Genomic DNA, 27,721 nt, shown 5'->3' on the forward strand with positions numbered 1-27,721 from the left:
GGGTACTCATGACACTCTCCTGGTCTCAGTTTATTTATCAGTAAAGTAACACACTGGGGCAGGTCAAATATAAACATTTGATGAAAGTTCTGGTTCCTAAGTCTGGATTGTTTTATCTCGAGGACACATCCATTGATGCAACAAGTATGATCATCATTTGGCTTGATATCAAACTGTAAATGGTGAGCCGAAAAAGAAGTCCCAGAATACATTCTAGTTTTGCATATGACTTCTGGAAGCGGAGTGACTAATGATAACTCTGCTTCTAATATACCTAGGCATGATATCTTACTCCATAATTTGTGATTTAACAAAACTGGCAACACTCCAGTATACCAAACCTGTCTTGGTATAAAAAAACCATGCAAGTAGCAAAGCACTATTCGGTTTTGAAATCCTCAAATGGTACATAATGAAATGAAATGCTGTGTTTGAGGATTTAATGAGAAGTAACTGTCCAGTCTAATTCCTTCTTCCAGGAAAGGGTAACTCTCTGGCTTCTAGAAAAGGTCATCAACATTCAACCTCAGGCTGTGCCTTAACATACAGCCATGTGTAAGCCATTATACCCCCACATCCATCCATCCATCAAGGACATGCGGGCTGTTTTCAACCCTCCAATGATGCTCCTGAGCACAGGGTGGTGATTCAGCACCATGGACATTCTGACAACCAACCAAGAGATAGCGTAGCCCTTTGCCTACTCAGCCAGACACTAAAACATCTCACAGTACATATGGTATATATGGAGTTTGTGACTTATTAACATGGATTCTAGGAGCCACCACCCCAACTGCCTCTTACTTCTCTCTAGTGCTTGCTGACTCAGTCAACTGGTAGTCAACAGACAGAAGAAGGGTAAGTGTCAATGAAGGAAGACATTGCTCAGAATCTAGAGACAAAGTTGGAAGATGTCACCCTCTATAACAGAAGCTTCTCAGACTCTGTATGTTGTACATATGGATAACATCCAGCGGGGGGACGTGAAGGCAGTTTAAGGAGGAGTTGAAGGAGACCTCTCGTGTGTTGTTATGGCCCTATGTTTGGAAATGATGGCATATTACACAGGGGTGCCAAAATGAAGATACCTGAGGATGACAATAGTAAATCAAAGCCCACCGGAAGCCTGGAGGGGGAGTAAAGGAGAGTAAGAATTCACCATGGCTTCATCACTGCTTAGAGGGAGGAGACACAAGCTCAGCAGCATATCGGGGCCCCTTCCCATGCCCAAGCAGGGATAGTTCCTCGGGGCATAACATAATGTACGACGATACGCCCTCAAAACTGGCCTTGGTCCTACTGATACTCTTGGCATTCACCTCTGATTATGTCTCCAGATTGTAGCTTCGTTCCTGGTGACAGGTCTGGCTGGGTTAGGGACCTTCCTTCCAGAGCCCCTAAGTCTTATTTCCTATGGATCTCGTTCCATGGCGTAGTGGAGAGTTCCCAAATTCTAAGGTGTAGGTACACACACTCACACACACACACACACACACACACACACACACACACACACACACCCCTTCCAAAACCATCCAAGGTACAGACTCACAAACATCAGTCCTTCCGGGGCCATGTCCCTCTACTGACTGATCATTCACCAGCCTTGGACAGGCACAGTCTCCACAGGAACTGGATATCATCTCCAACTTACCAGCAAGGATTTGGAAGACTCCGGTGATGTAAAACCGGCCCCCTTTGGTGAGGGTGAAGAGCTGGCAGAAGAACAGGAACAGGGACAGAACACTGAAGATGATGGACAGGATCATGGTGGCCTGGACAGACTGCAGCCATTCTGGAGGGGAGAGACACCAGGTTAGGAAAAGCCCGCCAGGGCTGGGGGAGGGGCTGTGCCATGAGGAACATGGCGCCCGGCGCACCGTGACCCCTAAAACCCACAGTCCTCCCAGGTGGCAGAAGCCCTCTTTCATGAGCAGAACTCACTTGTATAATTCACTTGTATAATACCTACTTAATTGTGGTCCTTTTGAGAAAGGGCTGTACAAACACCGCACCAGTCCCACTACTAAGAGTTAAACTCAAGTTAAAATATATTGAACTCGTTCCCAGGCTTTTTGCCAAATGTGTTACTCCCACATAAGTACACGTGTTAAAGAGGGTCTGAGCCCCACCCACTGCCTTCTCTCTTCTTGCCCTCAAAGGGCTTTCAAGGGCTTGCTTATTGGAACCCCTGTATTCCAAGAATAATTTAAAATCACTGTTCAAAATATCAGCATCCCCCAAGGAGAGATAGGGATCGTGAGGATGGTTGGGAAGAACAAACAGTATTGATGCCAAAACCAATTTTGTAGTAAATTGGAAGAAAATGCTGATGGAGAAGAGCGAGCTATGAAAATCCATTTGCTCGGCCAAGCTCTATCTTGGTCAGTCGTAACCCCAGTCATGAGCCTCAGCACAGAGCGCTCTGTGCTTAGGCAAATCGCCAGGTGGGATGCTGGGATTCTACTTCCGCAGCTTGGTTGAACCCCCCAGCTTGGGATAAAATCCCCAAGCTTCCAACTGAAATGCAGGCAGAAAAGGGAGTTCTGTAGTTCACCGTCTACTGCAAAAGAATGTCGTCTCAGGAGGGAAGGGAGAAGAAGACACAGCATGGGCTCAGCACTACAGAGGGAACCTAAGGTGTCCCCCTAGGAGAGCTGTATTTGGCTTTGCCCACTTGTCACCCGCGTCCTTTCCTCCAAGTGCCAAAGAATCACTGGGGTGGGTGCTGCTCTAAACAAGGCAAAGCAACTGGGGAAGCCACAGGGCTTTATCCTCTCAGCCCAGTAACTGAGTAGTGTGCAAAAGCTTTGAGAAATGCATCGATGCTTAACACAGTACTCCAAGCTATGAAATCTGCATGACTTTTAATCAACCACTGAATATGATGAACGTCGTTTGAGTCACAAGGAGATCACGGCAGAATTTTAAGGGCGCTGGCGGGGTTAACTGAAGAAATGTCGGAGATCCATTAATCCAGCTCCTTTGTACTGAAAGAGACTTCCGGAGATGTTCTGATGAGCCCAACAGGCAAGGCCAACTCTGGGAGGCCCTTGATTCCAGCCTAGTATTCTTTCCACTGTGACAGAACATTTGTTCCTTTTATGTTTTCAATGTCTTTGTCAATTAAGGTAAGAAAATGATGTCCCAGGTAGTGAGCCATCCTGACTTCATTTTTTATATACCTCTTCATTAAATCTGTCTTTCTCCAGCCCTAGTAATTCCTCTAGGGGAGCAGTCTGCAATAAAGTTAATGTTGCCGTAATGCTATTTTTTCAAAAGTAAACCAATTATCTGGTGCTCTGGTAGGTGAGGCTGGAAACATGAAGATACATGAGACCCAGATCCAGAACGAAAACAGTGATTGAGTTTTTTGGCTGGGAAACGTTCTTCCGGGTACACCCTCCCAGGCAGAGTGGCTGGGGCAGATGACAATCTGGATTTCCTCCTCCAATTCTGAAACCTTTACCTTACTCTTTACCTCCCCTACCACTAACAACAGACTTCACATTTAGAGAAAACTCAAAATCTTTGACGCTAAATCTACAGGAATAGGAAAAATCCCTTAGACTTAGAAATGCAACTAAAGCCTTCTTAAAACTTCTTCTACCAATAATTTGAACTTGAGTCCCAACGCCATTACAATGGAGTTATTTTGCCATAAGGTGTCCAATCAGATCAGAATTAGGGGGTCAAGGAAGTTTTTATTCAATGGGCATTTATTTGCTGAACACTTACTATTTTGAGGCCGGCTCTCTGGTAAGCCCTGGGAATACAATGTTGAAGAAGGTTTTCAACCATAAGTACAAATAAATAAAATACAGACATGAAGATAGTAAATCCAACTACATCATCAATCACAATATATGTAAATGGGTTCAAGTCACTCGTGAGAAGATGAAGAATTTCACCTTGAATTACATAATTCCCATTGATAGTCTGAAACAAGAGATACACCTAAAACAAACAACAGTGGAAAATTGAAAGATTTTAAGAAGAGGTGGCAGGCAAATACTAACCAAAAAAAAAGTAAGTATAGTAATAATAGCATCAGACAACACAGAATTTAAATTGAAAAAGATGAAAGGAGGCAAAGAGGGATACTTCATAGTGAGGAAAGACCCAGTTGACCACGAAGAAATGCTAGTCGTAAACCTTTATGCCTATAAAATAACATGGCCCAGAAAAAGTATAAAGTAAAAGATAATTGGGAGAAGAAACTGACAAAGTCACAATCATAGTGAAAGGCCTTAGCATACCTCTCTCAGAATAAACAAGTAACTAAAAAAAATACAGTAGCAGAGAGATTATGGATAACAAGATTCACCACTTCAATTTAGTAGATATATAGAAAATTTGTGTCCATATAACAAAGAGCATGAATTATTTTCAAACGTACAAGGAACAGTCTTACACGCTATGTATTAGGCGACAAGTAAATCTCAATAAATCTCAAAGGAAGCAAAAGTGATACAGGCATAAATCGAGGCGAACAGAAAGTAGGAATGAAAAACAAACTGGCCAAAATAAGATTGGAAATTTAAAAATAGTATTTGGACAAAGAAATCAAGATGAGAACTAAAACTTTCTTCAGCAGAGGTTGGGATTCAGAGAGTCGTCAACGTCAAATCTATGGGCGGTGGTCCAAGCCATACTCTCAGTGGAAAATGTACGCCCTTAGAGCATGTACTAAAAAATACAAGTATTGGCAAAGAATGAACTAAACTTCCCACTTAAGAAGTTAGAAAAGGAATAATTAAACGGATCCAAAATGAACTGACTCATTACTGATGAGAGCAATTGTTAATAAAATTTAAAAAGGACAAAAATACAATTAATTAAAGAATCATGTTCTTTGGTGGGGGGTGCTCAGTAAGGCAGACAAATTTTATTAAAGCACATAAAAGAAGTGCTAAAGACATAGAAACATACTATGTTTCCAGATAGAAATACTCAAAGTCTTAAAGATGCCGTTTTCCCCCAAAGTAATGTACAAATTCGATGATATCCTAAATAATATCCCAACCGGAACTTGACAAATGCTTTAAAAATTTATCTGAGGGCCACTGGGTGGCTCAGGCACTTTAAGAATTTGCCTTCGGCTCAGGTCATGACCTCGGGGTCCTGGGCTTGAGCCCCGAATCGAATCGGGCCTCCCTGCTCAGCAGGGAGTCTGCTTCTCCCTCTTCCTCTGCTCTTCCCTCTGCTCGTGTGCTCTCACTCTCAAATAAATAAATAAAATCTTTAAAGAAGTAAAATAAAAAAATAAAAACTTATCTGAAAGACAATAAGTAATGATAGCCAAAACAATTTTTGAACCAAACACAAGAAGAAAAGACAAAAATACACAAACAAAAACAATGAGTCAGAACATCACCTACCAGATATCCAAATATAGATATGCAAAGCGTATATTTATATTATAAAGTTCTAGCAGTTCAAACAGTGTGGTATTAGCCATGAAAGAGAAATAAAACAATGGCACAGAACTAAGACTTTGGGAGTGTATCTGTGAATTCAGTATGTAACGAACATAACATATAAATCAGTAGAGAAAAAATACAACAGATACCAAGTGGGGATGGCTAGCCATTTGTCAAAAAAAGATCTCTAGCTCACATCATCCACAAAGTTCAATTCCAGATGCATCAAAAAGCTCAGTGTAGAATGATAAAGTCGTACAGACACGTGATTGACAAACGAGAAATAGGAATAGCCAATAAACATCTTTAATGGTGTGCAACCTCCTTAGCATCCAGGAAAATGCAAGTGAAATCCAGAAAGAATATGATGCCAATGTTTATCTATCAGATTTGCAAAAATCAAAAAGGTTGATAATGTCAACAGAGTACATGTATGAGAGATACCTCTAAACACCGTTCAGAGGAATGATTAATATAATTATCCTTCTGTGACCAGCAATTTGGCAGAATATATTTAAATTGTTAAATGCCAATAACATGACTCCACAATTTAATCACTACATCGTGGATAAATACTTAAACATATCCTCAAAGAGAAATGAATAAGGATTGCTCACTATACCATCACTCCCATGAGTGGAAATAAATTAGGGTAAATCCCTACGATGGAATATTTTTGCAACAGTGAAAAAGTCACGAGTTGGAAAATGAACAACCTCTGAAAGATCTCCAAGACAATGAAAAGACTAAGGCGTCCATACAACATGATGTCATTATGTAAATACACACCAAAAAAAAAAAAAAACTTTATAAATACGTGTAAATGTGCAAATACACGCATGAATATGCGTGTGCATGTTCACTGGAAAAAGAGCCAAAGATGTGCCAACTGATATCCACGGCTGCCCGCAGGAGCTGGAGCTAGATGGAGGAGAGTTTGGTCTTTGGTCAGTATCTGCATCGTCAGATTTATTTTTAATACGGAGAATACTTTCCTGTAACATCTGAATAATTAAAACTAACTTAAAAGATCACAAGGCAAAGCAGACATGGCAGCGCACAAGAAGGATTCCAAAGCTCAAAGAACAGGTGGAATCTGGACGGGATTGGTCTTCCACTTGCCGAGAGTCAAGGGACTTCTCCTGCCCTCCATCGCTATCAGATCAGAAGCTACATACGGGAAGGCCGGGGAGATAAAGAACGGAGCCAGGAGGTAGCAGTGTCCATCCTAGCTCCGACAGGCTGGCTGAATTATCCAGAAGGAAGCCCACGAGGTCCTGAGGAGATTCTGAAGTGCAGAGGACATTGCTCCAGAGCCAGAACCCTTCGCCTGGATTGGATTCGACCAGGAGCTCGGGGCATGGCAGGTGTTTGATCCCATGTGAGGACTCGAGCCAAGCCTGACTGCTGGGCAGCCAGGCACTCTACTCACCACAGCGCAGGAGATGGTTCTGCCACCTACTTCTGCTCACCACCGGCTTCACTTGCCACTTAGCATGTGTTCGGCCTTGAATTTCTCTTCTCTGACAGTGACATTGCAACTCTCTCGTAGGGCGATCGCAATGATCAAACTGATAGGAAAGCTCTACTGGAGGATGATACAAATCACCCCATTTTTTTAAAAAGCTGATGTTGAGGACCGGGGCAAATAAGCATTTACGGACTGTTGCAGGGTACAGTTTCTCCGGGGTCGATTTGGCTGGGTCACTCCGGTAATGACACATGGGGACCACAGTGTTCGCGCAAGCCACATGATTAGGGCACCAACCAGAACTCCGAAAGCATTTGCAAGTATTTGCAAATTATCTGGAAAGAGGCAGATTGTGACCATGTTAGGCTTTGGAGGTCAAAGGTAGGGTCTCCGTGGCCTCTCCTTGGTTTTGGCCTCTTAGCACAAAATCGGTCTTAGTCAATATGTAAATGAATGGGTGGGGCCCACTCATCCAATAACGCCTGACTTACAAAATCAGGCGGTGGGCCAGATTTGGCCTACAGGGCATAGTGGCCAACCTCCGCTATCGCAAAGCAGGTCAGATGTCCATGATACCATTATTAGGGTAGAGAGACATCTGATGTAAGGGACGGAGCTCTCAATGACAAACCTGTTTTATATGGAGCAAACCTAACACGACACCAACATTCCAAGGGGCAAATCTGAGCTCCTCTCCGAGCCCCAGGGCAGGGAGACACTTTCTCTCCAGTTGCAAGTTTGTGATCATTCGCTGAGCCAGTAATGAGCACCCACAGTTATCCTCCAGGACCCACTCAGTGGCTGGCCCCAGGTGGATGCCTGGGTAAATATCTGTGGAATTCCCCGTGGAATTTTAATTTTAATCTCCAACCTTGGTGCAGAGCATAGGAATTAAATGCCCTAAAACTCTCTGCTGGCTCGGTTCTAATGAGAGTGCCAGGTCCAGGGGCTGCTGACAGCTTTTCTGACGTGGGCCATGGCTGCAGGCAGACCCAGCTCCCCCAGCAGATAAGCGCAAGCTTGAGTTTACTCAATGATCAAAGCTCGCCTCAAGGTCAGATTCCTGCTGCCGTGGCAGCTAAGCAGTGAAGGAAGGACATCTGCCCCCGCAGCTGTATTCTTAGCCCCGGCCTGCAGTCCAGTGAGCTACGGGCTCAGAGAGGATGAAGCTACTTTGAAATGTGCCAGATCATCTGGGGCCTTCCGCATCCTTCATTACCAGCACTGAGCCACCTGCCCCTCCCATCCCCGGCCCCGCGGGGACTCCGAGCGACTCCTGAAAGCTTTCTGACTCAATCAAGAGAATGGGTTTTCTTGGAAAGAAGAGGAAGGACAGGTGCGGGAAAGTCGGCATACATCGGGGAGGGCAGGAGAGAATAAAGCATCGAAGAAAGAGACCATTGGAGGAGACGAAAAAAAATCATAATTTAAAAAAATTAAAATTAAAAAAAAAAAAGCACGGGACCAACAGGGCCTGGCTCCCCACCCTCAAACTGCCCCACCCACCTGCCATCACACACTGCCATTTTCCTTACTTCTGAGTAGGAATGTCATTCCAGGAATAGCTGACTTACCAAGAGGCCTCCATCCTCAACAATGTGGCCTTTAAAAGGCACTTACGCTTCGCCCACCAGCTGGAGCACGTGCCGGGCCTGGCGTGGGTCCCCCACCCCGGGGGGGTCTTCAGTTTCATCCCCACCCAGACAAAGCTGACAGCTCTGAAGGGAGGTTCAGGTCTCAGGCTGGATGCAAACCAGAGAGGGAAAGACCGTGGCCGGGAGCTCACAGAGCTCAGGAAGACCACATAGGAGGAGGCTCTTCCAACACATAATCGTAGAGGGCATATTAACCAGAGCAAAACCCACGAAAGAAACTTCATGTCAAGGTGTTTCAGCTAAACCTGACACAATCAGTCAATTAACCGCACTCCTAATTAACAGGCTTAGTGGTAGACACAGGAAGGAGTCTTTCAGAGTCTAACTTATATGTGTGGTTTGAAACCTACAGTCTTACTCTGCTAACTAGTCCTGGGGCTTGAAAAGGATAATATAGGACAGAAGGTACCTGAAAATAGGAAGCTGCTGGAGGTTTCCTTTATTTTCCGGTTAAAAAACTCTAGTAACTAGAGGATCGGGTTAGGCTAGGCTGTGTTTCTCAAAGAATTGTTGTGGGACCGCTCAACCCACCCGCTGATTAAAAAAACAAAAACAGAGGGGATGGGTTCCACGGTCAAGTCCATTATCGTCCCACCTTGGATGTTAATTATAATGTGCAATGAAATACTAAAGGCTAAGGGAATTCTTGCCATATAAGAAGAAGCCTTCTTAACTTTCGAATTTTTATATTTTTCACACTGACTCATCAGAAAACCTTTTTGTTTTGTTTTAAGAACAGACCTCTTGGAACCACTGGGTTTGGCAGGAAAAATGGCAGTCGAGGACAGAAAGGCACTGTTTAAGAGCTGTACTGTCCGAGAGAGTACAGGGGATGAGGGGGGTGCCTGCGTTATTCTCAGGATCTTTGGGTTTGAAAGGCATTCTCCATATAATAATCACCATATGATCTCCATCTCCATATAATAATCAGAAGCGCCCTCTCCTTTTAATCCTGGAAGTGTTTTCGAAAAGGCCAAGCATCACGGCGAGTAAGAGCTAGAATGGAGTCCCTACCCCACCAGCCACAGTAACCCCCCCCCCTTCCCTTCCCCTAGCACAACGCCCTACTCTCCCCCGCACAGCTACTGAAATTCTACCTAATTCCCAAGGCCCAGCTCAGAGGCCACCCCAACTCAGGACGCTCCCCCACCATGTCACAATTATATCCTGAATGTGAACAGGCCCCAGGACGTGATGTGGTAGGTGCCAGCTCCAGGCCTTACCTCCATGCTCGCTCTGCTAGACAACCAGGGCACCTGCCCCAGGTTCTCAGTTTGTTAGAGGCAGGCCCAGGGCAAAAAAAAAGCAAGGACCCCTGAGGTCTACTCTACTGGGTTTTCCACCACAACACACGGGGGATACTGAGAGGTCCAATAATGTGTTTGAAACCTAATGAATTAAACGACCCCACTGCCTTTCTTTAGGTTTAGAATTCACAGAAGCTAGGCAGGGAGGAGGGAGAATGGTGTGGCGAGGTAACGGGGTCCCCCCTTCTCTGCTCATCAACCTGGCAAAGCCAAACCACCGCCCCAGCTTCCGGGGGGCCAAGAAGAGGCTCATGCGTGCTCTCTCTAGAGGCAAAACATGACATGGCTGGGACTTCGGAAGCCACTGAAGGAAGGAGGCATCACCCAGACAAGGGGAGAGTCTCGAAAACAAAACTGGGGTCTCTGAATATTCGAAGTCAGCCGAGGGACCCTTCAGAAGCTTAAACCAGGCAACCTGGTCAAACCCCAGTCTAGCACATCAGGTGGGAAGGAAGCCGTCAGAAATGAGCGGACCTAAGAGGGGACAGACTTGGGTCTAACAGAGGCACCGCTTCATGACAATACCTCAAGGCACCTCTCCCATATCACTGGCCACTCTTTCCCCATCCCTTCTGCTAACTCCTTCCCGCACCCCATTTACTCACTGGGGTACCCCAACACTCAGCTCTGGACCCTGTGCCTTTCTTCTTGCCCTCCCTTCCCATCCCTTCCTCCAGCCTGCACACTCAGCCACGCTGGACTCTTTCCATTACCTCCTGGAATATTCCTCCTGTGATTCTTCCCGTGACCTGTCCCCCTGGTGTCCACCCACAAGACGGCCTTCTGTAACCAGCTCCCCCAACCTTGGTGACTTTCTATGTCATCACTCTGTCGCCTTCAGAATCCTTTGCACTCTCCACACTTGAGTATTTATTGTATATTCTGGGTGTCCCCCCAAGTCACCGTGAGCCCCACTAGAGCAGAGACTTGGTCTTTCTTGTTCAGCTCTGTGTGGTCGGCATGTGGATGTGCTCAATATATTTGAGGAATGTAAATGAAGGGACCGTGCTGTTCGCTCTTGAAAGGTAGTGAGTTCCCCATCCCTGGTAGGATGAACATGGGATGGGCTTAGTGGAGAGGGGTCTGAAGCGAGGTGTGGCAGGAGAGAGGGATGGACCTGATGACCTCCCAGGTCCCTGCCAACATTGGGAGTCTATGTGTGTGTCCATGACGACACACTCAGGAGGCTTCCTGCCAGACATCCTTCTCTCGGGCACTGAAAACCAACACCCACAACCTCAGGCCTCATGACAGCCCATCCCCGCTCCTGAAATACAAGCTTTCTTGACTCTGCTAGAATCCTGGGAATGCAATTTAAATTTCTGAAGAAGCAAAGACTGAGTTTCAAGGGCCCTGTGGTTCAGAGCTAGGTCTGAACAAGCATGCAGAATTAACTCCTGGATCTTGGCATCTGATGAGAAACTTTGCAGGTTGCAACATTAGCATTCTGACACCACATCCCATCCCTTGTACCTCCCTCGCCTGGCAGGGCCTCAGCAACCCACAAGGGCCTGTAAAATCAGGAGCCATTACTTGGGCAGAGATTGTGGGTTGGCCCAGAGAGCTGCGAAGATTTTAAGTTGCAAAACATGAACCATAAATGCAGAGGGCCTCCTGTGTTCTCTAAAATCCGACCAAGAGCTGAGCCACAGACGAGGAAATGGTCTGATGCCCTTGCCGAAATGACAAGGCCACCAAACGGATAAAAAAGAGAGAGAGAGAGAGAGAGAGAGAAATCTGGAATCAGGGAAGACACAGACGACAAGTGACCATCGGGGCTCAAGCTAGGGGCTTCCGAGACTGGCAACATTTATATTTTTCTGATTTTCAATCCAAAGCATCAATCTAATGCTGTCCACCACCTGATTGCCATGAGTTTGTTGTTGCTTAGAATGGAAAGGAAAAGCATTGACTGCTCACTTTCTTGGCTTGAGATCCTGGCTCCAGCCCAGCTCCAGAACTCTGACCCATTGTGCTACCCACCAGAAACCCACAGATAAAACAAAGAGGGGGAGAATGCCAGTGTGTATTTGGACCTAAAATGTGCAGAATATGGAGAGTTCAAAACAAAAAGCATTAGTTCGGTCAATTCAAGGCACATTTTGCCGAACTTTCTGGGTCAGTAGATTTTAAACTCACTCATGGCCTACGGGCTCCAAGGAGACAGGCGCCTTCAGACCTGGGGAGAAGGCTTGGTGCATCGCCCCTGCTCCCCAGATCCCAGCCGGAGCTGCTCAGATCTCATTAGTTTGAAAACCAGGGCTCTACAAGATGTCCATCGACAGATGAATGGATAAAGAAGATGTGGTATATATACACAATGGAATATTATGCAGCCATCAAAAGGAATGAGATCTTGCCATTTGCAACGACGTGGATGGAACTGGAGGGTGTTATGCTTAGTGAAATAAGTCAATCAGAGAAAGACACGTATCATATGACCTCACTGATATGAGGAATTCTTAATCTCAGGAAACAAACTGAGTGTTACTGGAGTGGTGGTGGGGTGGGAGGGATGGGGTGGCTGGGTGATAGACATTGGGGAGGGTATGTGCTGTGGTGAGCGCTGTGAATTGTGCAAGACTGTTGAATCACAGATCTGTACTTCTGAAACAAATAACGCAACATATTTTAAGAAAAAAGAAAAAGAAGAAGATAGCAGGAGAGGAAGAATGAAGGGGAGTAAGTCAGAGGGGGAGACGAACCATGAGAGATGATGGACTCTGAAAAACAAACTGGGGGTTCTGGAGGGAAGGGGAGTGGGGGGAGGGGTTAACCTGGTGATGGGTATTAAAGAGGGCACGTTCTGCGTGGAGCACTGGGTGTTATGAACAAACAATGAATCATGGAACACTACACCAAAACAAATTATGTAATATATGGTGATTAACATAACAATAAAAAATTAAAAAAGAAAAAAGAAAAAAGAAAACCAGGGCTCTAGGAACTGGCGTCCTCTGTCTCTGGATGGATGTCTGCTGGTATAGACACCGCCCCACGGGCCCTGCCTGCCATACCCTGAGGCTCCGCTTTCTTACTCAAAGCAGAAAGAACCTATTTGTTACGGGATACTAGTTTCCTACCAGGAAATAACATTTATGGCTATTTTGAAAATTAAATGTGAAATAGGTAAATCCCTACGGGATTTTGTGTAAAAACAAAAGAACTCAGTGAGGAAGATGGGCAACGTGGCAGAGGAAAAATAAAAAGCAATGATGAAAGTGGTAAGAATCCCACGTCTGGGGACAATGACCGGACATACGTCAGTGCATTTCTACTGTGCAAGATTTCTGATGTGTTCCGTCTTAGAAATGATCCGGACTGCCGCTGCAACTTGGAAAAAAATGGACAGAGATGCATACAAAACACAGCAAGGCTAAATGAGACTGTAAAAAAGTAGAAAAGCACCCATATGGACCAAACCGTTTACTAGGGTCTAGAAGGATCTACAGGCCGGCGTGCTCTTGTACCCCTCACCCTCTGTCTTCCCACGGTCTGGCCTGCCCTTGGTCCCTCAACGCTGCCAGGCCCCTTCCTTGCCCAGAGAGCCTGTCCTGGATGGGCCCTCCGCCCGGAACCTTCCCCAGATGCTCATACGGCTGACTCCTGGTCATCCTCACGGGGTCACTCCTGCAAAAGGCTCCCTTCTCTACCCCAATCCCTCATGACACATTAGCCTGTTTCATTCTCTTTGTAGTTCCCATGGCTGCCCCAAATTATCCATGTTTCCTGGCTGTTTATTTCACCTGCTAAAATGCAAACTCTTGTTCCCTCTTGCATCCTCAGCGTCTACAATAGTATCTGGTCCAGGGTAGACAGCCAGCCAGCAGCTGTGCACCAAAGAACAGAGGAAGGGAGAAAGGCAGAGAGGGGGGACCTTGAGGTGGGAAGTTCATGATCAAGGAAGTAAAAGGAGGCTAATATTCCAAGATGAGGGAGAGAGAAGAGATGGGAAATAAGGTTTCATGGGAACAGATCGTTCAGGTAGATCCTATGGGATTTGGTCAAGATCTCCACCTGAAGATTAAGACCACGGAGAGGCCTCTGAAAGCCTTCAAATCCAGAGTCATAGGCCTGGCTTTGTATTTTTAAAAATATCACCCTGGATTCAATGTGAAACATGAGTTACAAAGAAACAAGCAAGGGGAGGGGTTAGGGGGCCACCTCTGTGGCTCTGATAAGTCCTGCAGGCATGGTGACCCACAAGGGAATGGCCAATGGCCGGGGCGGGGTGGGTGGGGGAGGAAACCTAGGAGGGTGCTGAGGAGCAAGGCGGAAGCACATCCAGCAGGCCGCAGACATGAGCAGCATTCATTCAAATCCCAGAAACTATCAAAGAGGTAGGTTCGGTGGAAGAAGGTGCAGACTGACTAGTTCAGGGGGTGCCTCTGAGACATCTCTGTGGAAATATCTAGTGGATGGCTGGATATGCAGGTCTGGAGTTCAGAAGAGAAGTCAAGGCTGGAAGAAAACAAAGATCCCAAAGACATCGTGAAACAAGACTTAAACAAGATTTAATGATGGGAGACGGAGAGAAACAGAGGGAAGTCTAAGGGTTATACACTTTCCGATATGGGGCTCTGTCAGAATGGCGGGGCGGCTGATGGAGCCCAGGACAGAGGAGAGATGAAATATTTGAATAATCCGAAAATAATGGGGCTCTGCTCGGAAACTGCATAGGACCCAGCAGAGCTATGGTAAAACAGTATGAACGGGTACAGAGCGGGGGGATGGTCAAAGTCCTGGAGAGAAGCGTTTCAAGCCAGGCTTACGGGGAGGTGCTTGCTATGAAATTTCTAGGAATTGAGAAGCCATGCTTCCCACGAGGCCAAATGACTACATTCTCGGCCTCCCTTGTTAACTAGGTATGGCTGTGTGACTCAGTTTCTGTAAAAGCTAGAAAAAGAAGTGTGTGGTCTATCTGGAGATAGTTCATGAAAGGGCACACATTCTTCTCCTCCTCTTTTCTCCACGCTGCTGCCTGAAGCGTGGATGAGATGGCTGGAGCTCCAGCAGCCCCTTAGTCCGTGAGGAGGTGGACCAAATCTAAGAGATGGCAAAGAAAGGAGCTAGAAAGTGCCTGGGTCTCTGACGCTTTCATACAAGTGCCATAAACCATCTTATTGAAGCCCCTGCCCCTTGAAGATGTCCTGCTACATGCAGTCAATCTTAATCCTAACCGGAATACGAGCCAACAGTTCCGACACGTCCCCCTGCATTGCTGTCCCCTTGCTGGTGGTCACGTCATTGCCTGGACAGGGAATATTCTCCTCCTTGCCTGTATTTATTTAAATCCTGCCCATCCTCTGGAGGATGGATCAAATCCCACCTCCCACACGAGACTTCTCTTCCACTTCCTCCCCTGAACTCTGGTACTGCCTGTGTGCCCCCACTCCTTGAGCATCTGGCCTCCACTGCCTTCACAGTGACTCATCCTTCCACACTTATCCCCTGGCTCTTCAAAGAGGCTCAGGACCCTCAAGGGCAAGGTCCCCAGTTTCCAAGGCCCTGTATTCCCTGGGCCTGAGCGGCATTCAAGGCTAGGTGATGATGCATAGGCCCCACGAAGGCTCTTTCACCTCGACCTGCAGCCAGGTTCAGGATGGAGCCAGAAGGTGTGTAAATATGTTCAGAAAATATGAAGGCAGGCAGGGTTGAGGGCAGCTCGTAAGAAATCTGAAACCACTTCTAATAGCAAGGGGTAGCTGGGGGAAAGACCTGAGACCTCGCCTTCCAACTACATAACACAGCAGTTTGACCGCCATGAGGTTAATGTGGTGAGCGAGGGGCACCGTTCATGCAGAAGACGAAGTGCACGGTAACCCCCTCACCCCCCCCACCCCCCACTCCGAGAGGGGCCATGCTCTGGCCCCATACTTACAAACACAAGCCCCTTCAGGAAAAATCAGCAAGCCAGATCAACCCACGTCGGTTCACATAACACACTTGCAACGCGCTCTTCGCAAATGGATATCAGTAGCGAGTTGCTTTTGATAACGTCCGTAAAAAGTATGTTTGGAACATCCTGAGGGCCATCGAGGACCAAAGTCGGTGGCTCACGACTTAATACAGTTTCATTCGTAAAGGGCGTCTAAGTTTTGTAATTATGTATTTTTGCACCCACTGTTTGCCACGGAGATTTTTCAGCTGGATCAGCAAGGCAAAGAAGGCCCAGAGGATTCTGCCCCCCATCGGAGCTGACCCACCAGGGAGACATCAGCAGAGTTAACAGCTCCTGGGGAAGCTTCCATGGGAACTTCTAACTTAGAAGAAGCTCAAATCCAAACAAACCCAGCTTACTTAAGGGCGTGCCCAGATTCCCTCAAAACATCTGAGAAAGCAGATGTGGAAGAGAACGCATGCTCCCCCCACAAAGCAACCACGTGGATTTGGAGCCCACAAGAAAGACCCCAAAGTCATTGTCAATGAACCCAAGGAATGAGCTTGGCACATGAAGAGCCAGTTAAGAGACAAGAGGTTTCCTGATGAAAGTAACACTGGTCCCTCTTTGAGATGAACAGGCCCCGAGGTAAGACCGCTCTTCTTCCCGAACACGGTGGGAGCACAATTTAGAGGGCTGCTCCTCTGCCCCCTTCCGGGCCAAACCCACATGGCCCAACGCCACTTGGGAGGGGCGCCTGTAGACACGCCCCTCCGCGGGGAAAGCCACCCTTTCGGGCCGCGTCACCACTTGTGACCACCAGGTGTCAGTAGTGAGCGCGGCACCTCCCATCCCGAGGCTTCAGGGAACTTGAGCCAGACCCTGAAAGGGGGAGACACCGGATCCTGCGGCTTTGGGGACATGCAGGGCTATGGCCACATTCTCAGGCACGCATGAGTATTTCATTCCATTTGCCTGGTTGCCAACTCACCATGCAAACTCACTGTGCACCCTCTGGGATGTTTTTAATTCCGTATCTTTCATGCACTCCCGAGGAAAAAAAATGACAGAGAGAGTCCTTTCTTTTCTTCTCCCCAAGGAAAATGAGAACATAAAGCAGGGTTTTCTACCCCTTGCCTATCCTCCCCACAGAAACTACCAAATAACTAGTCTAGCACTTTCTTTTTATACTGAGGCTCGAGATGTTTGCTTTGTAATGTTTCGGTGACAGCTTGGGTATTATTGGGTGCCGAGCCCACAGGAAGCAAAGCCCAGCAAGGAAACTGCATTGTGCAAAGCCAGAACGAAGGGTCCCTTCACTGCCCGCTTTACTGCGCTGGGTCTAAATTGGTCTCTCTCATCGGTCGTCGCATCTTCAACAGAGATGCTGGATCATGAGTACCTTCGGCAGCAATGAAAGCCACAGTCTGTTGGCCTTTTAAAACTCAGGATGTCAAGAAAGCTCTCTCTGCCCATCCTACAATGAACTCCCCCCTCCAGGCTGAGGACATATCCTTTGAAACATGAGACTGTACCAAGCCAAGCCCACTTTGTCCTCAACACCAAGCACTGCGGCCCCTCCCGGGGGCCACGATGCCATTGAACAGCACCCAGCCACCCAAGAGAATGCACCCTCTTTATCTTGGCCTCTCCACATCCAAACACACAAGACTCCCTGCTGAGTACTGAGGTGTCCAGTGGGTGTTTTACTGTCACTCAACCCCCCACTTGAATCCAAGTCAGCCTGGTTTCAAATATCTCACAAGCAATGACGTGGAGGACAGAGGAGAAACACAATCCTCTGGATGGAGGACCCTCCCAGGCTTGGTTTAGCATTCTGCAAATAGCTTCGAGTCCCCATCTTGCCACAAGGAAACACTCAAAGGTTCTGATGCTAAATGGCAGCAGGGAGGCCCACGACCTAGAAAAGCAGTCTTGTAAATGGGGGGGCCAACAGCTGGACCAAAGACTACCCTTGGGACCGTCACCAAAACAGGCAGAGGCAGGACCTTTCTGGATAGAGACAGCCACCAGAGCGAAGATGCCAGTTGGATCCAAAGTCCCAATGGGGTTAGCCTAAAGTCTTGCCATTGAGCGGCCTCCATCGCCTATCTGTGTCTGCATTTCTTTGCTCACAAGGAGCATTACATCAAGTGATAAGGTGGAGCTCTAGGACATCTTTCCAGAAAGAGATAATGTACAATGATACCCAGGGTCCTGGCTTAGCCAGGGAAACTTCTGCTCCTCTCCTTTAGTCTTGGATTCCTGGTCCCCCATTGCATTCCGCCCCACCCCGGCAACAACGCTGGAGCTGTGTCTTCCAAGAACAAGTGTTTCCAGGTCTGGACTGAGAAACACGGCACCCACAGACCAAGACAAGCGTGTGGAGCAAAAACCCAGTCTCACCGTTTGCGGATGATGAGTAACAGTGGTGGACGGTGCCCGAGGAAGAGGTGCTACAGTTCTGCCAGAGGTCGGTTGCGTGTCCATTGCCCACGATCCATTGCTAGAAAGAACCAGACATCTTAAGTCAGACAAGTTGGGGAGGAGCGAAGGCAAGGGGAGAGTGAAGACGAAGGGAAGGCAGAGAGGCGGGGGTCTGGCTCAGGGAGGCCCAGGGTTTGCAAGTGAAAAGCACTTTGTTATTAGAAAAGTTGCACACACGCGTGTAAGCTAGTATGTGCAGAAGGATGTACTATAGTAGAAGGAGCCTCAGACTGAGCCCAGGACACCTGCATTCAAGCCAGCTCCCCTCCCCGATCTCCTGAGTGTCGCTCCCCCAAACTACCACCCCTCTGAGCCTCTCTCCTTACCCATAATTCCTATTAATCAGACAAGATTAATTAAGATGCTGTAAAGACACTTATAAATGATAGAACAACGCACAAGCCCCCAACATCAGTATTTCTCATTCCCACGTAATTATCTCTCAACCTTTGAAACGGGGGAATAGCGTGCCTGGAATTTGCCTTACACTAAGAAGTTAAAGCCACAGTCATAGTTTCAAATCGAATGTGCTTGATGTTGGATGGTTTCAAATCGAAAAATGTGCTTGATGTTGGATGGTTCTGTGACCCAAGTTGTACCCTGATAACCTGTTCCTAGAGTGGAGGCTTAATAGTGGAAGGCACTGGGTCCACATCACAAAGCAGACCCAGGACTGTGGGTCTTTTCTGGAAGAGCCCATGTTAACCTTCCAATAGCCAGCCCTCCAGGGGTGTTGTATGAACTAAGCCGACCATTTGACCCTATGACATGTGGAGAAAAACAAAACTCCATAAATACTCCGCTTCCTTCCTCAACGAATCTACAGCGAGAAAAAAAAAACAAAAAAAAAAAAAAACGTGCTAAGCAATCTCATCAAATGAAGGTCGGGGAACCCTGGCTCCACACCGAAATTATTTGGCATAAATGGAGGCCTGCGCAGCTAACCTAGTCCAGCGATTGCTTCCTTCCTACCCCTGAATCTGCTCCGGTTTTCTCAAAACAACTGAAAGGGGGCAGATTGCCAGAAACTGCAAAACGCCCGCGGGGACGTCTGAGACTTCACGTTGTCTGCAAAAAACACGGCGGCGCTGAACTGGGGGGAGCACAGCCGGAATCGCCTGTGGGAGGCCGGAGCACGGCGGGGTGGGGAGGGGATGGGGGAGCTCGGGGTGCCCCGCCCGCCCCCCGCCACTCACGCTGACAATCGTGGAGACGAAGAGCAGCACCAGCACTGCGACGTGGAGGACGATGATGCCCAGCAACAGGAGGAGCATTCTGGAGGCAAGTTGCGCTCAGCGGAGTTTCTGCCTGCCAGGAAAGAGAGCCGAAGCTGGACGTGAGGCCGAACCAACTGGCGCGAGCGAGCGAGGGAGGAGGGGCGCGCGGAGGGAGGGTCCCGGCGCCGGCGGAATGCAGGGGGCTGGCACCGCGCCCGCCCGCCCGGCCCGGCCCGGCCCCGGGCGCCCGCACGCCTCCCGGCGGCCGGCCGAAAGAGGGCAGCAGCCGACCGCAGCATCCCCGCCCGGCAGCGGCCGGGCCCGCCTGCGACAGAACATCCTTTGCTTTGGGAACAAAGCAAGGGGTACGCACGTCTAAGTCACCCCAGGAGGACAGGGTTTTCCCGAAGGACGAGCGGAGGCCGCGGCACACCTCCACCCACCCGGGGTTGCCTCCGGAGCCCAGGCCCACGTGGGGAAGGGGCCAGAAGGAGGAGAATGTGCCCCCTTCCCCTTTACGGAGGGGGAGGTGGGGGGTCAGGGGGTAGGAGCCCAGATTTCTGCCGGAGGCCTGGGGACACCAGCGGCACGCTGTGAGGGAGAGCGCGCGGCTGGGAGCTGGTTTCCCAGACCCGGTGCGCTCCGCATTCCGTTAGTCTCCGAGTTTCCACCCCCTTCTGCCAGCGCTGGGGAGCCGTCCTGGCCCCAGCTCAGCCTGGCATCCGCACGGGCGGCCCCGGAGAGGAAGCGCAGAGCCGGGGGAGTGTGGGCAGGAAAGAGTGGCCCGGAGAGTGGCCCGACCCTGCGCTTCCCGCCCACCGCGCGCCTCCCCAGGCGGCCCCGGCGGGCCGGGCCCTGCGCCCCCGGGCTGGCCCCTCGCCCGATCGCCCGGGTCCCGGCCGCGCCGCCGGCACGCAGAGCCGAGACGCAACCCGGTCCAGCCGCGGCGCTCCGGGCCGCGCGCCCAGGAGCGTCCATTGAGGGGGCCAGACGTCCGGTGGGCAGGAGAGGCGGAGGACGAAGGGCTGAGTCCCAGGAGAACTGCAGCCCGCCAGAGCCCGCAGGACATCTTCCCTCCGCAGTTGTGCGGTCCTGGCCCCTCATTTTACAGACCTTGGGGAACTGAAGACCCGGGTGACCCGTTAGAGGATACGTATGGCTGTGAAAACCCTGCTGCACTTGGGCGGACCGTTTCAGTACAGGGCCTTGGGCCAGGGAGACGACGTTTCAGGAACTCATAAAAGTACCCGGTAACCAGGCCCCTCCGTTGCTCTCCATAAGCAACACATTCAAAAGAACCCTGGAATGCACGGGAAGAAATAAGCCCGGTTTTCCGATGTCTCCCAGAAGGTTTAAATTAAATCCAGTGGCTCCGAGAGCCGGGGAGGGACAGAGAAGGATAATCGGATAGAGGGTACGTGGCTAGAAATTGGGGGACCACGGGGGTCCAGTAGCCCTCCCCCCAGGTGCCCACCACAGGAACCAATTTGCCAGTGAGTCCCCAAGTAGGCGCTTCTCCAGCGAGACGAAAACTGCTCAGCTCCTGCCCCACATCCCGACACCACCACCCGCGCCCCTTACGACTTCTGGACCATAAGGCAAGCCACGCCATATCCCCTACAAACCCCTTAAGAACTATACAAGACAGACCGCGGTCTGTCTGTCTGAGCTCGGAAAGACAGCTCGGAGACCTGCCCAGCCCAAAGCCCGCGCCTGCTCCGCGCTTTCTGGCACCATCGACGGAAGATGCCCACGTTTCTCCTCCATCTCCTCCACTTTCCCTAGCAAAGCACTTACAGCCCAAAGGGATGGTTGTCCCCGATCCTCAAAGTGGCCTCCGGCACAAACAACTCGGTGCGTTCGCTCGGCTGCTAGCGTCCCCGAAGAGAGCTGCGCTGCTGGGCTGCGCGCGCCAAGCGAGGGGCCAGAGGGAGGCTCCCGGCGTTCCCCTTTAACGGGAACTACGCCCTGTCTGCGTCGCTGCAATAGGGTGTGTCCCTGGGTTAGCGTCTGCAGGGGGGCGGGCCTCAGGGAGGGGAGAGGGAGGGAGGGCAGGAGAGAGTTACTCGGCCTCCACTCCGCCTCAGGAGAAAGTCGATCACTGCAAAACAGCTGCGACTTCTACTCGAAACTAGGCGGCAGCTGAGCTTTCTTACCTCCGCTTCCTCTGGCTCCCCGAGGCCCTGGAGCCCAAGTGCTGGCCAATAAACTGGTCCCTCCGCCCCCCTAGGCCACGTGGGAAAAGCCCTCCCGAGGTCGCCCCCGGCGGTGCCCCGCGCTGGGCTTCGGGGCGCACGCACGCGGACTGCGCCCACGCGGGGGCCGAGGCTGGAGTCCTCTCCTCCGGGAAGAGGGGGAGCTGACACTTCAGCGCTGGAAGGCGTCCCTCTCCTCTAGGGTCCGGGCGCGCCTGGCCTGCTGTGGCATTTCAGCCGGGCACACCTGCCCCGCGCCCGCCCGCGGTGTCGGTGTCTGCACCTAGGCCGTGTGCCGGGCTCCCAGGACTCGAGGGGACCCACTGGCGGGCCCTGCTTGGGTGAGAATTAGCCGGAGGAGGGAGAGTCCCGCCGGCCACCGAACAGCGTGCCCGGGTAGGGGGGCGGTCTGGCTCCTCCTAGCCTGAGCAAAACCAGACCACAACCGGGTAGGCTCCAGGCGAAGTTTGCCTGGCCTGGCTCCCAGCCTCCGCCGGCGTCCCCGGCCGTAGGGTGGGGAGTTGGCCATTGGACTTGGGGGAAGAACAGCTAGGGAAATCCGCTGATTCATAGTCGCCTGAACGTGGTCTGCCCAGTGTCACCCGGAAAGAGGCTAGCCCTTCTGGGCGTGGCACAGGTGGGCCCAAGTAGGGCTCCCTGATGGGAGAGCCCTGATGCGCCAACAAGGAGCCTTAATGTGGATTCTAAATGTCTTTGCTTACTAACGCAGCACTTTTGCACACCCGGGCACACAGACGCCTTCTGCTGGTGTCCTGTGTCATAAAACCTTATTGCTCTAAATGAGTCAAACAGTTCCATAGGATTTTACTCTTTGAACGTAGCTGCTCAGGGTAGCCGATTGCATATTCTTATCTTTAAGTAAAAGTACATTATCTGAAATATTCCTTGAGCAATGGTCTTTTAAAAATTCTCATGAGATTAAAAAGGTGACATGTAAAAATTTCACTCAATGCCCATTATGTGGTTGGCACTTTAGCAGAACTTTACACATGATCTGGGAGACGGGGAATAGGGCAATGCTTTAGGCACTCCGGCTCTGGGCTCAGACAAACCTGATTACTCAGGGTTGTGAACTTGGGCGAGCCGCTGAAGTTCAGTGAGCTTCCATTTTCTTATCGGCAAGCAGGACTGGTAATGCCTATTTTATGGGGGTGAGTAAAGGGGATGAAGTGTATGAAGCAGTTAGCATAGTGCCTAGAACATAGGAACCAGGACTCAGTAAATTGTCATTGGTTATTATTGGATCATCTTTAGCCCTCAAGGCAAGGCAGACACCACCCCCCCCAAAACCGCCCCAGCTAAAATGGCTTAGAAATCCCACAGGTCTGAAGTTCATATGCAAGTAGAAAAACCAACCAGAGGAATAGCGCTGTGTTCTCTCCTCCTGGGTCATTTTATAGCAGTGCCCCAGGAATCATGGCCTCACTTTATGCCATTTCAGACTTTTATTTTGTTTATTTAACCAACATTTATGTGGTCACTATGTCCCTAGGACTATTCTATAAGCACTTCACAAATATTAACATATTGAACTCGGGATTTTCTTTCTCTTCTTTTCTTTTTGTTCCGAGTAAACTTTTTAATGAAGTATATACATCTAGAAAAGCGCACACACACTGTAAAGAACAGCTTGTTTCTTCCTCTCACGTGAACTCAATATTTTAGTCCATGAGCAGGTGACGCCGCGCTGTGGGTTTCAGAACACGTGAACCTGAACCCTTTGGTTCAGCCCTTACTGCCCCTCGCCTGCCTCCCGCCTGCCCGGTTCCCAGGGTAGGAAAGGAGACACTGCCCAGGGCAGTGTTGACCAGGCTTGGCTATACCCAGGGCCCGGCCAGTGCTTTGTTACAGGTGGAAACTTCTCCTTGAGCTGCTTCCCAACCTGAGGTCCCCTGCCAGCTGTGTGTGCAGAGCTGTTTCCCATCAGGGAAATAGCATCAGGTCCCCTTTCTGCCTGCAAATCTGAAGGCGCTGGGCTTCCTAGATGCTCTCAGATAGCCCTTCTCTCCTCCCCAGCGAGAGTATACAGCCAGCTCTTCATCAAGGATTTAAAACATCCTCTGACTCTCTGTCCGTTGCAACACAGCACACCATTTCCACTGCAATCCCTACCAGTCCTGGTTTGCAGTGGGTGGGGGATCGGGCCGTTCTCCCACAAGCATAAGCGCGCACTATCCAGAGAGACAGTTTGCCAAGAACACTCACCGAGCCAAATGGGGTAACCCCTTCCTCCACGCGGGTTTCTTTGCAGTCAAACACAAGGGATGCCAAGGCAAGGCTCTCCCCACAGGGTGGCGGAGAGACCAGCAGGCAGACTGTAAGCCCCACTGCTTGCAACCAGGCTCCCTGAGATGTTCCCTGGTGGTGCTCCCTGTAACTGAAGCCAGACCAGGCATCTTTCCAGTTTATTCAGGGGCTGGTCCAATGCTGGGATATGTCATGGTGGCCTGAGAGCTTCTCAGTCTCTACTACTTAAAGAGACAGCACCCTGTTTTGTGTACTAGCCAGAGCACAGTGATCCCAAGGGGCCCTCCTGAGCACAGAGAACCGGAGGTCAACAGGGCAAGGACTTGGGGTATGCCCACAACCTGGGAAGCCAAGCTTATTCCCACTGTGCCAGCCTGAATGATAACAGAGCACCCCCAGCTCCCAGCACCCCACCTCTCACCCCTCCAGGGGATTCCACAAGGAGGAAATACACTGTGTGAAGAGTCTGTGTGCATCGTGTCGTATGTGTTACCTGCAGACTCAGTCTCATTTTTAATCGACATCATCGTTTTAAGGAGCTCCAACATTGCGCAGATAATGTCGACCTTCATGAGATAATCCAATCCAAGTAAACAAGTCTCTGTTGAAGACATTCCACCCTGTCAGGCAGGACAGGCTAGGAGAGCAATTGCAAAAGTTATGGAGAGGCAGACAAACGAAGGTACCGTCTTCTTCAGGCTCTTTGCACTTGATGCTCCTTCAAGCTCTCCGAAAGGGTCCTCCATCTCTAGCAAGTTCTCCTGGGTGAAAGCACCAAGACAGGGCACTTGGTTTTATTGAAAGAGTCCCTTGGAATTCTGGCAATTTCCCCCACCTCTTATGTCGGGGGTGGGGGAGATAAAGGGGGGTAATCTGTAGTGTTCTGTAGAGTTTGGGGAAGTCTCTCTCTGCCACAAACACTTTAATGTTTTGTTAGGCTCTGCAGGCAGAAGGGGTCCCAAGGGCCCGCTCACCGTTCTGCTCCCCCCCAGGATCTTTCCGGTCCTGGTGAAACAGTGTAACACGGCCTTGGGTCTCATGAGATCTGACTGCTCGTTAAAATGATGGAGAGCTTTGCATTCCGCCTGGCCTGGGCCTGGGCCTGGGCCTGGGCGCCGAGTGGCTGACTCAGTGGTCTGGGATGCAGCTCAGGTGTGGGTAATTTTTCACATTCCTCGAGATGTTCCAGTGTCCTGCCAGATTGTCACAAGGCGTCAGATGGTCCCCGGTTTCCTTCTAGCTGCCTTCTGTCGTGGGGCCCAGATGGAAATAAGGCCCAGTGTGGGCTGCAGGGTTAGACAGGGTTACGGTTCAGTCTCACCAGGTAACACAGGGGCGTGTGTGTGTATCTGGGGTGTGTGTGTTGTGTGTCTGTGTGTGTGTGTGTGTGTGTGTGTGTGTGTGAGAGAGAGAGAGAGAGAGAGAGAGAGAGAGAAGCTCCCTCAATCCTCCCCAACATAGAGGGTGGGTGGCAAGAAGCGTAGGGCAGGGTGCAGGTGGGAGGCATGGATTTTTCTTCCGGCTGGATGTGCCAATCTGATCAGCCCTCCATCCTCCCAAGAGCTGCATGTTCCAGGACCAGCTCTCTTGGACCCCTGTCTCCTTCGATCCCCCCATCTCCTGCAGCCAAGCTCTGAAAACTCGCTGGCTTTGGCTGAGACCTGTTTGAGGAGCTCCTTGAGGCTTTAATGCAGCAGAGGTGGTCCCTGCTGTGCTCCCCACTGACCCATCCATCGGGCACCAACACACTTGTCTCTACCCACCTGGGCCAGGCTCTCTGCCTCCTCTTGGATCTCTCTCTCCCCTGTTCTGGAGGCACTCCTTGGCCAAAAGAAACCCCAGTCCATCTGTGCTGAGCAGTGCATCCTCAGGGCCATGGAGAGTATCCCCCGGGGTCACTTGCCATGATAACGAATAGCATACTGACCAAGTCATATTTTACTTCTATTATTATTTCTGCCCATTTTATAAACAGGGACGATGAGAGTCAGGCAGACTGGGAGCCTGATGCAGGGCTCACTCCTAGGACCCTGGGATCATGACCTGAGCCAAAGGCAGACGCTTAACCAACTGAGCCACCCAGATGCCCCCCTTTACAACAACCTTATGAATGGGTACCCTGATCGTCCTTTCTCCATATGAGGGGAAACTGAGGCACAACAAGACACTGAGTGGCTTTCTCGGGGACAGCCCACCCCAAGAGAAAATGGCAAAGGCCAGCTGCGAAGCAGGCATCCCGGCCACAGAGGCCACGCTCTGTACCCCATGCTATCTTGTACCCTAACTTTGGCCTTCGCAGAACATCCATACTTTGTCACGATGCTGCCATACACATCACATAATCCAATTTCCTTTTTCTGCCAAAGATACAGTCTATCTATTTCTACATCCGCATTTCTTTTTTCCATTAAAAAAGCAGGAAGATATCCTAAGACCTCCACTGCTCCCACCAGGCCCGTGAGCTCCCCTCGCGGGGGTCCTGCCTGCTTCTGCCCACAAGGTCTCTGTGTCGCACACCCGTGAAGCTCTGTATCCTGCAGATGACAGTTTGATTTCGTCCACAGGGACGGGATCTAAGCAGGTGCTGGAAGTGGGCTGCAGCCCCTTTTCCGTCTACATTTCGAGTTTCGGAAATGCTTCCGCCCATCCGTGGTAGCTTACTCGACGGGGGGATGGTTTTTGAGCATCTTCTATGTGAAGAAGGCGGAGCTTGGAGAATTCGCCGTGTTTCCTCCAGCCACCGGCAAGTACCTGCCAGGGCTGGGCCCCGAAACCAGTTCCTCTAATTTCCAATCCTGTGTTTTTTTTTTTTTCCATCATGTGGACTCCCCAAGGGGGGGAAAGAAAAGCAAACAGAGGTGAGTCTTAATTGGGCATTTGTCCCGTTGATGAAGCGGTCATCAGAGGCTCAGTGTCGCCAGGCACTGGGTCAATATCTGGGGAAGTGTTTACACCATAAATGAAGCCTTTCCTGTCTTAGTGCAGCCAGCAGCCTGTGTGGGTGTTCTTGGCGAGGCCTGCTCACATCTGGTCTGGAAAGGTCCTCAAAAGGGAGGTTACTGCCTCATCTACACTCCTCTGACTCTTCTAAGCAGCTTAGTATTAAGAGCGCAAGCACAGGGGGGGAAAGAAGGCAGAGGGAAAGGGAGGGAGGCCAAAGAGAAAGAGAGGAAAGACGAGGAGAAGGGAGAAGAGAAGGGATGGAAGGAGCCAGTTTGACGTCCCTGAGCAGGTCCCTATGAATAGCCATGTTTGGAATGATGGCAAATCCAAGCCCCGAGAAGATGTTCTCCATGACCAACAGAAGCAGGTAGAAAGCAGCCTGAAGACACACACACACTCAAATTGGCACAGGGCCCGTCTCCTCAATTACTGTCTTTAAAATTCACAAATTTATCTTGGGACAAATGGCGCTTTAAACTCCTTCACCTGTGGGAGCGAGAAAGCACAGAACGATTATGCTGTGCCCTTGGAACGGTACAAAGTACAAAGAATTCTTTGTTCCCGAACTGCTTGTTGCTTAGGAAAGCCAGATTCCATAGATGCAAGCAGAGGGCAAGAGAGCGGGCTTTTCTGATATCTCGTGAGCTGGCGGACAAGGGATCTGGGAGCAACTTAAGCAGGAGAGGGTCCAAAACTGACGTGTGCTTGAGATGGAAAACTCTGAAACTTTTCTAAGACTCTGAACTCCTCAGGGACATTTTTCTGTTCCAGGCCAGGGAGAGGCCCATGGAGGTGGGGAAGGCCATTAATCTTGCCACACGCCTGGGGCTGGGATAAGCGAGAACGGATGGATTTTCTGGACCCCTCAGACAGG

General features: G+C 49.9%; 1 protein-coding gene across 2 annotated transcripts in view; it reads right to left on the minus strand.

Annotated features, from left to right (window-relative positions):
• Positions 1-24,020, minus strand: part of PMP22 (peripheral myelin protein 22) — a 30,955-nt gene extending 6,935 nt beyond the window's left edge. Inside the window, exons 1-4 of one of the 2 annotated variants that reach the window (XM_027568475.2) lie at positions 23,863-24,020; positions 19,421-19,532; positions 18,144-18,243; positions 1,655-1,795 (exon numbers count right to left, since the gene is read on the minus strand). In XM_027568475.2, coding sequence (XP_027424276.1) covers positions 1,655-1,795; positions 18,144-18,243; positions 19,421-19,498 — 319 coding nt within the window. In that variant the 5' untranslated portion in view covers positions 19,499-19,532; positions 23,863-24,020. Of the gene's footprint in view, positions 1-1,654; positions 1,796-18,143; positions 18,244-19,420; positions 19,533-21,238; positions 21,415-23,862 lie in introns of those variants that run through there. The other variant, XM_027568474.2, reaches the window with a different exon arrangement.
• Positions 24,021-27,721: the final 3,701 nt, after the last annotated feature.

Source organism: Zalophus californianus, chromosome 16 (genome assembly GCF_009762305.2).
Source record: "Zalophus californianus isolate mZalCal1 chromosome 16, mZalCal1.pri.v2, whole genome shotgun sequence".
NCBI classification, from domain to species: Eukaryota; Metazoa; Chordata; class Mammalia; order Carnivora; family Otariidae; genus Zalophus; species Zalophus californianus.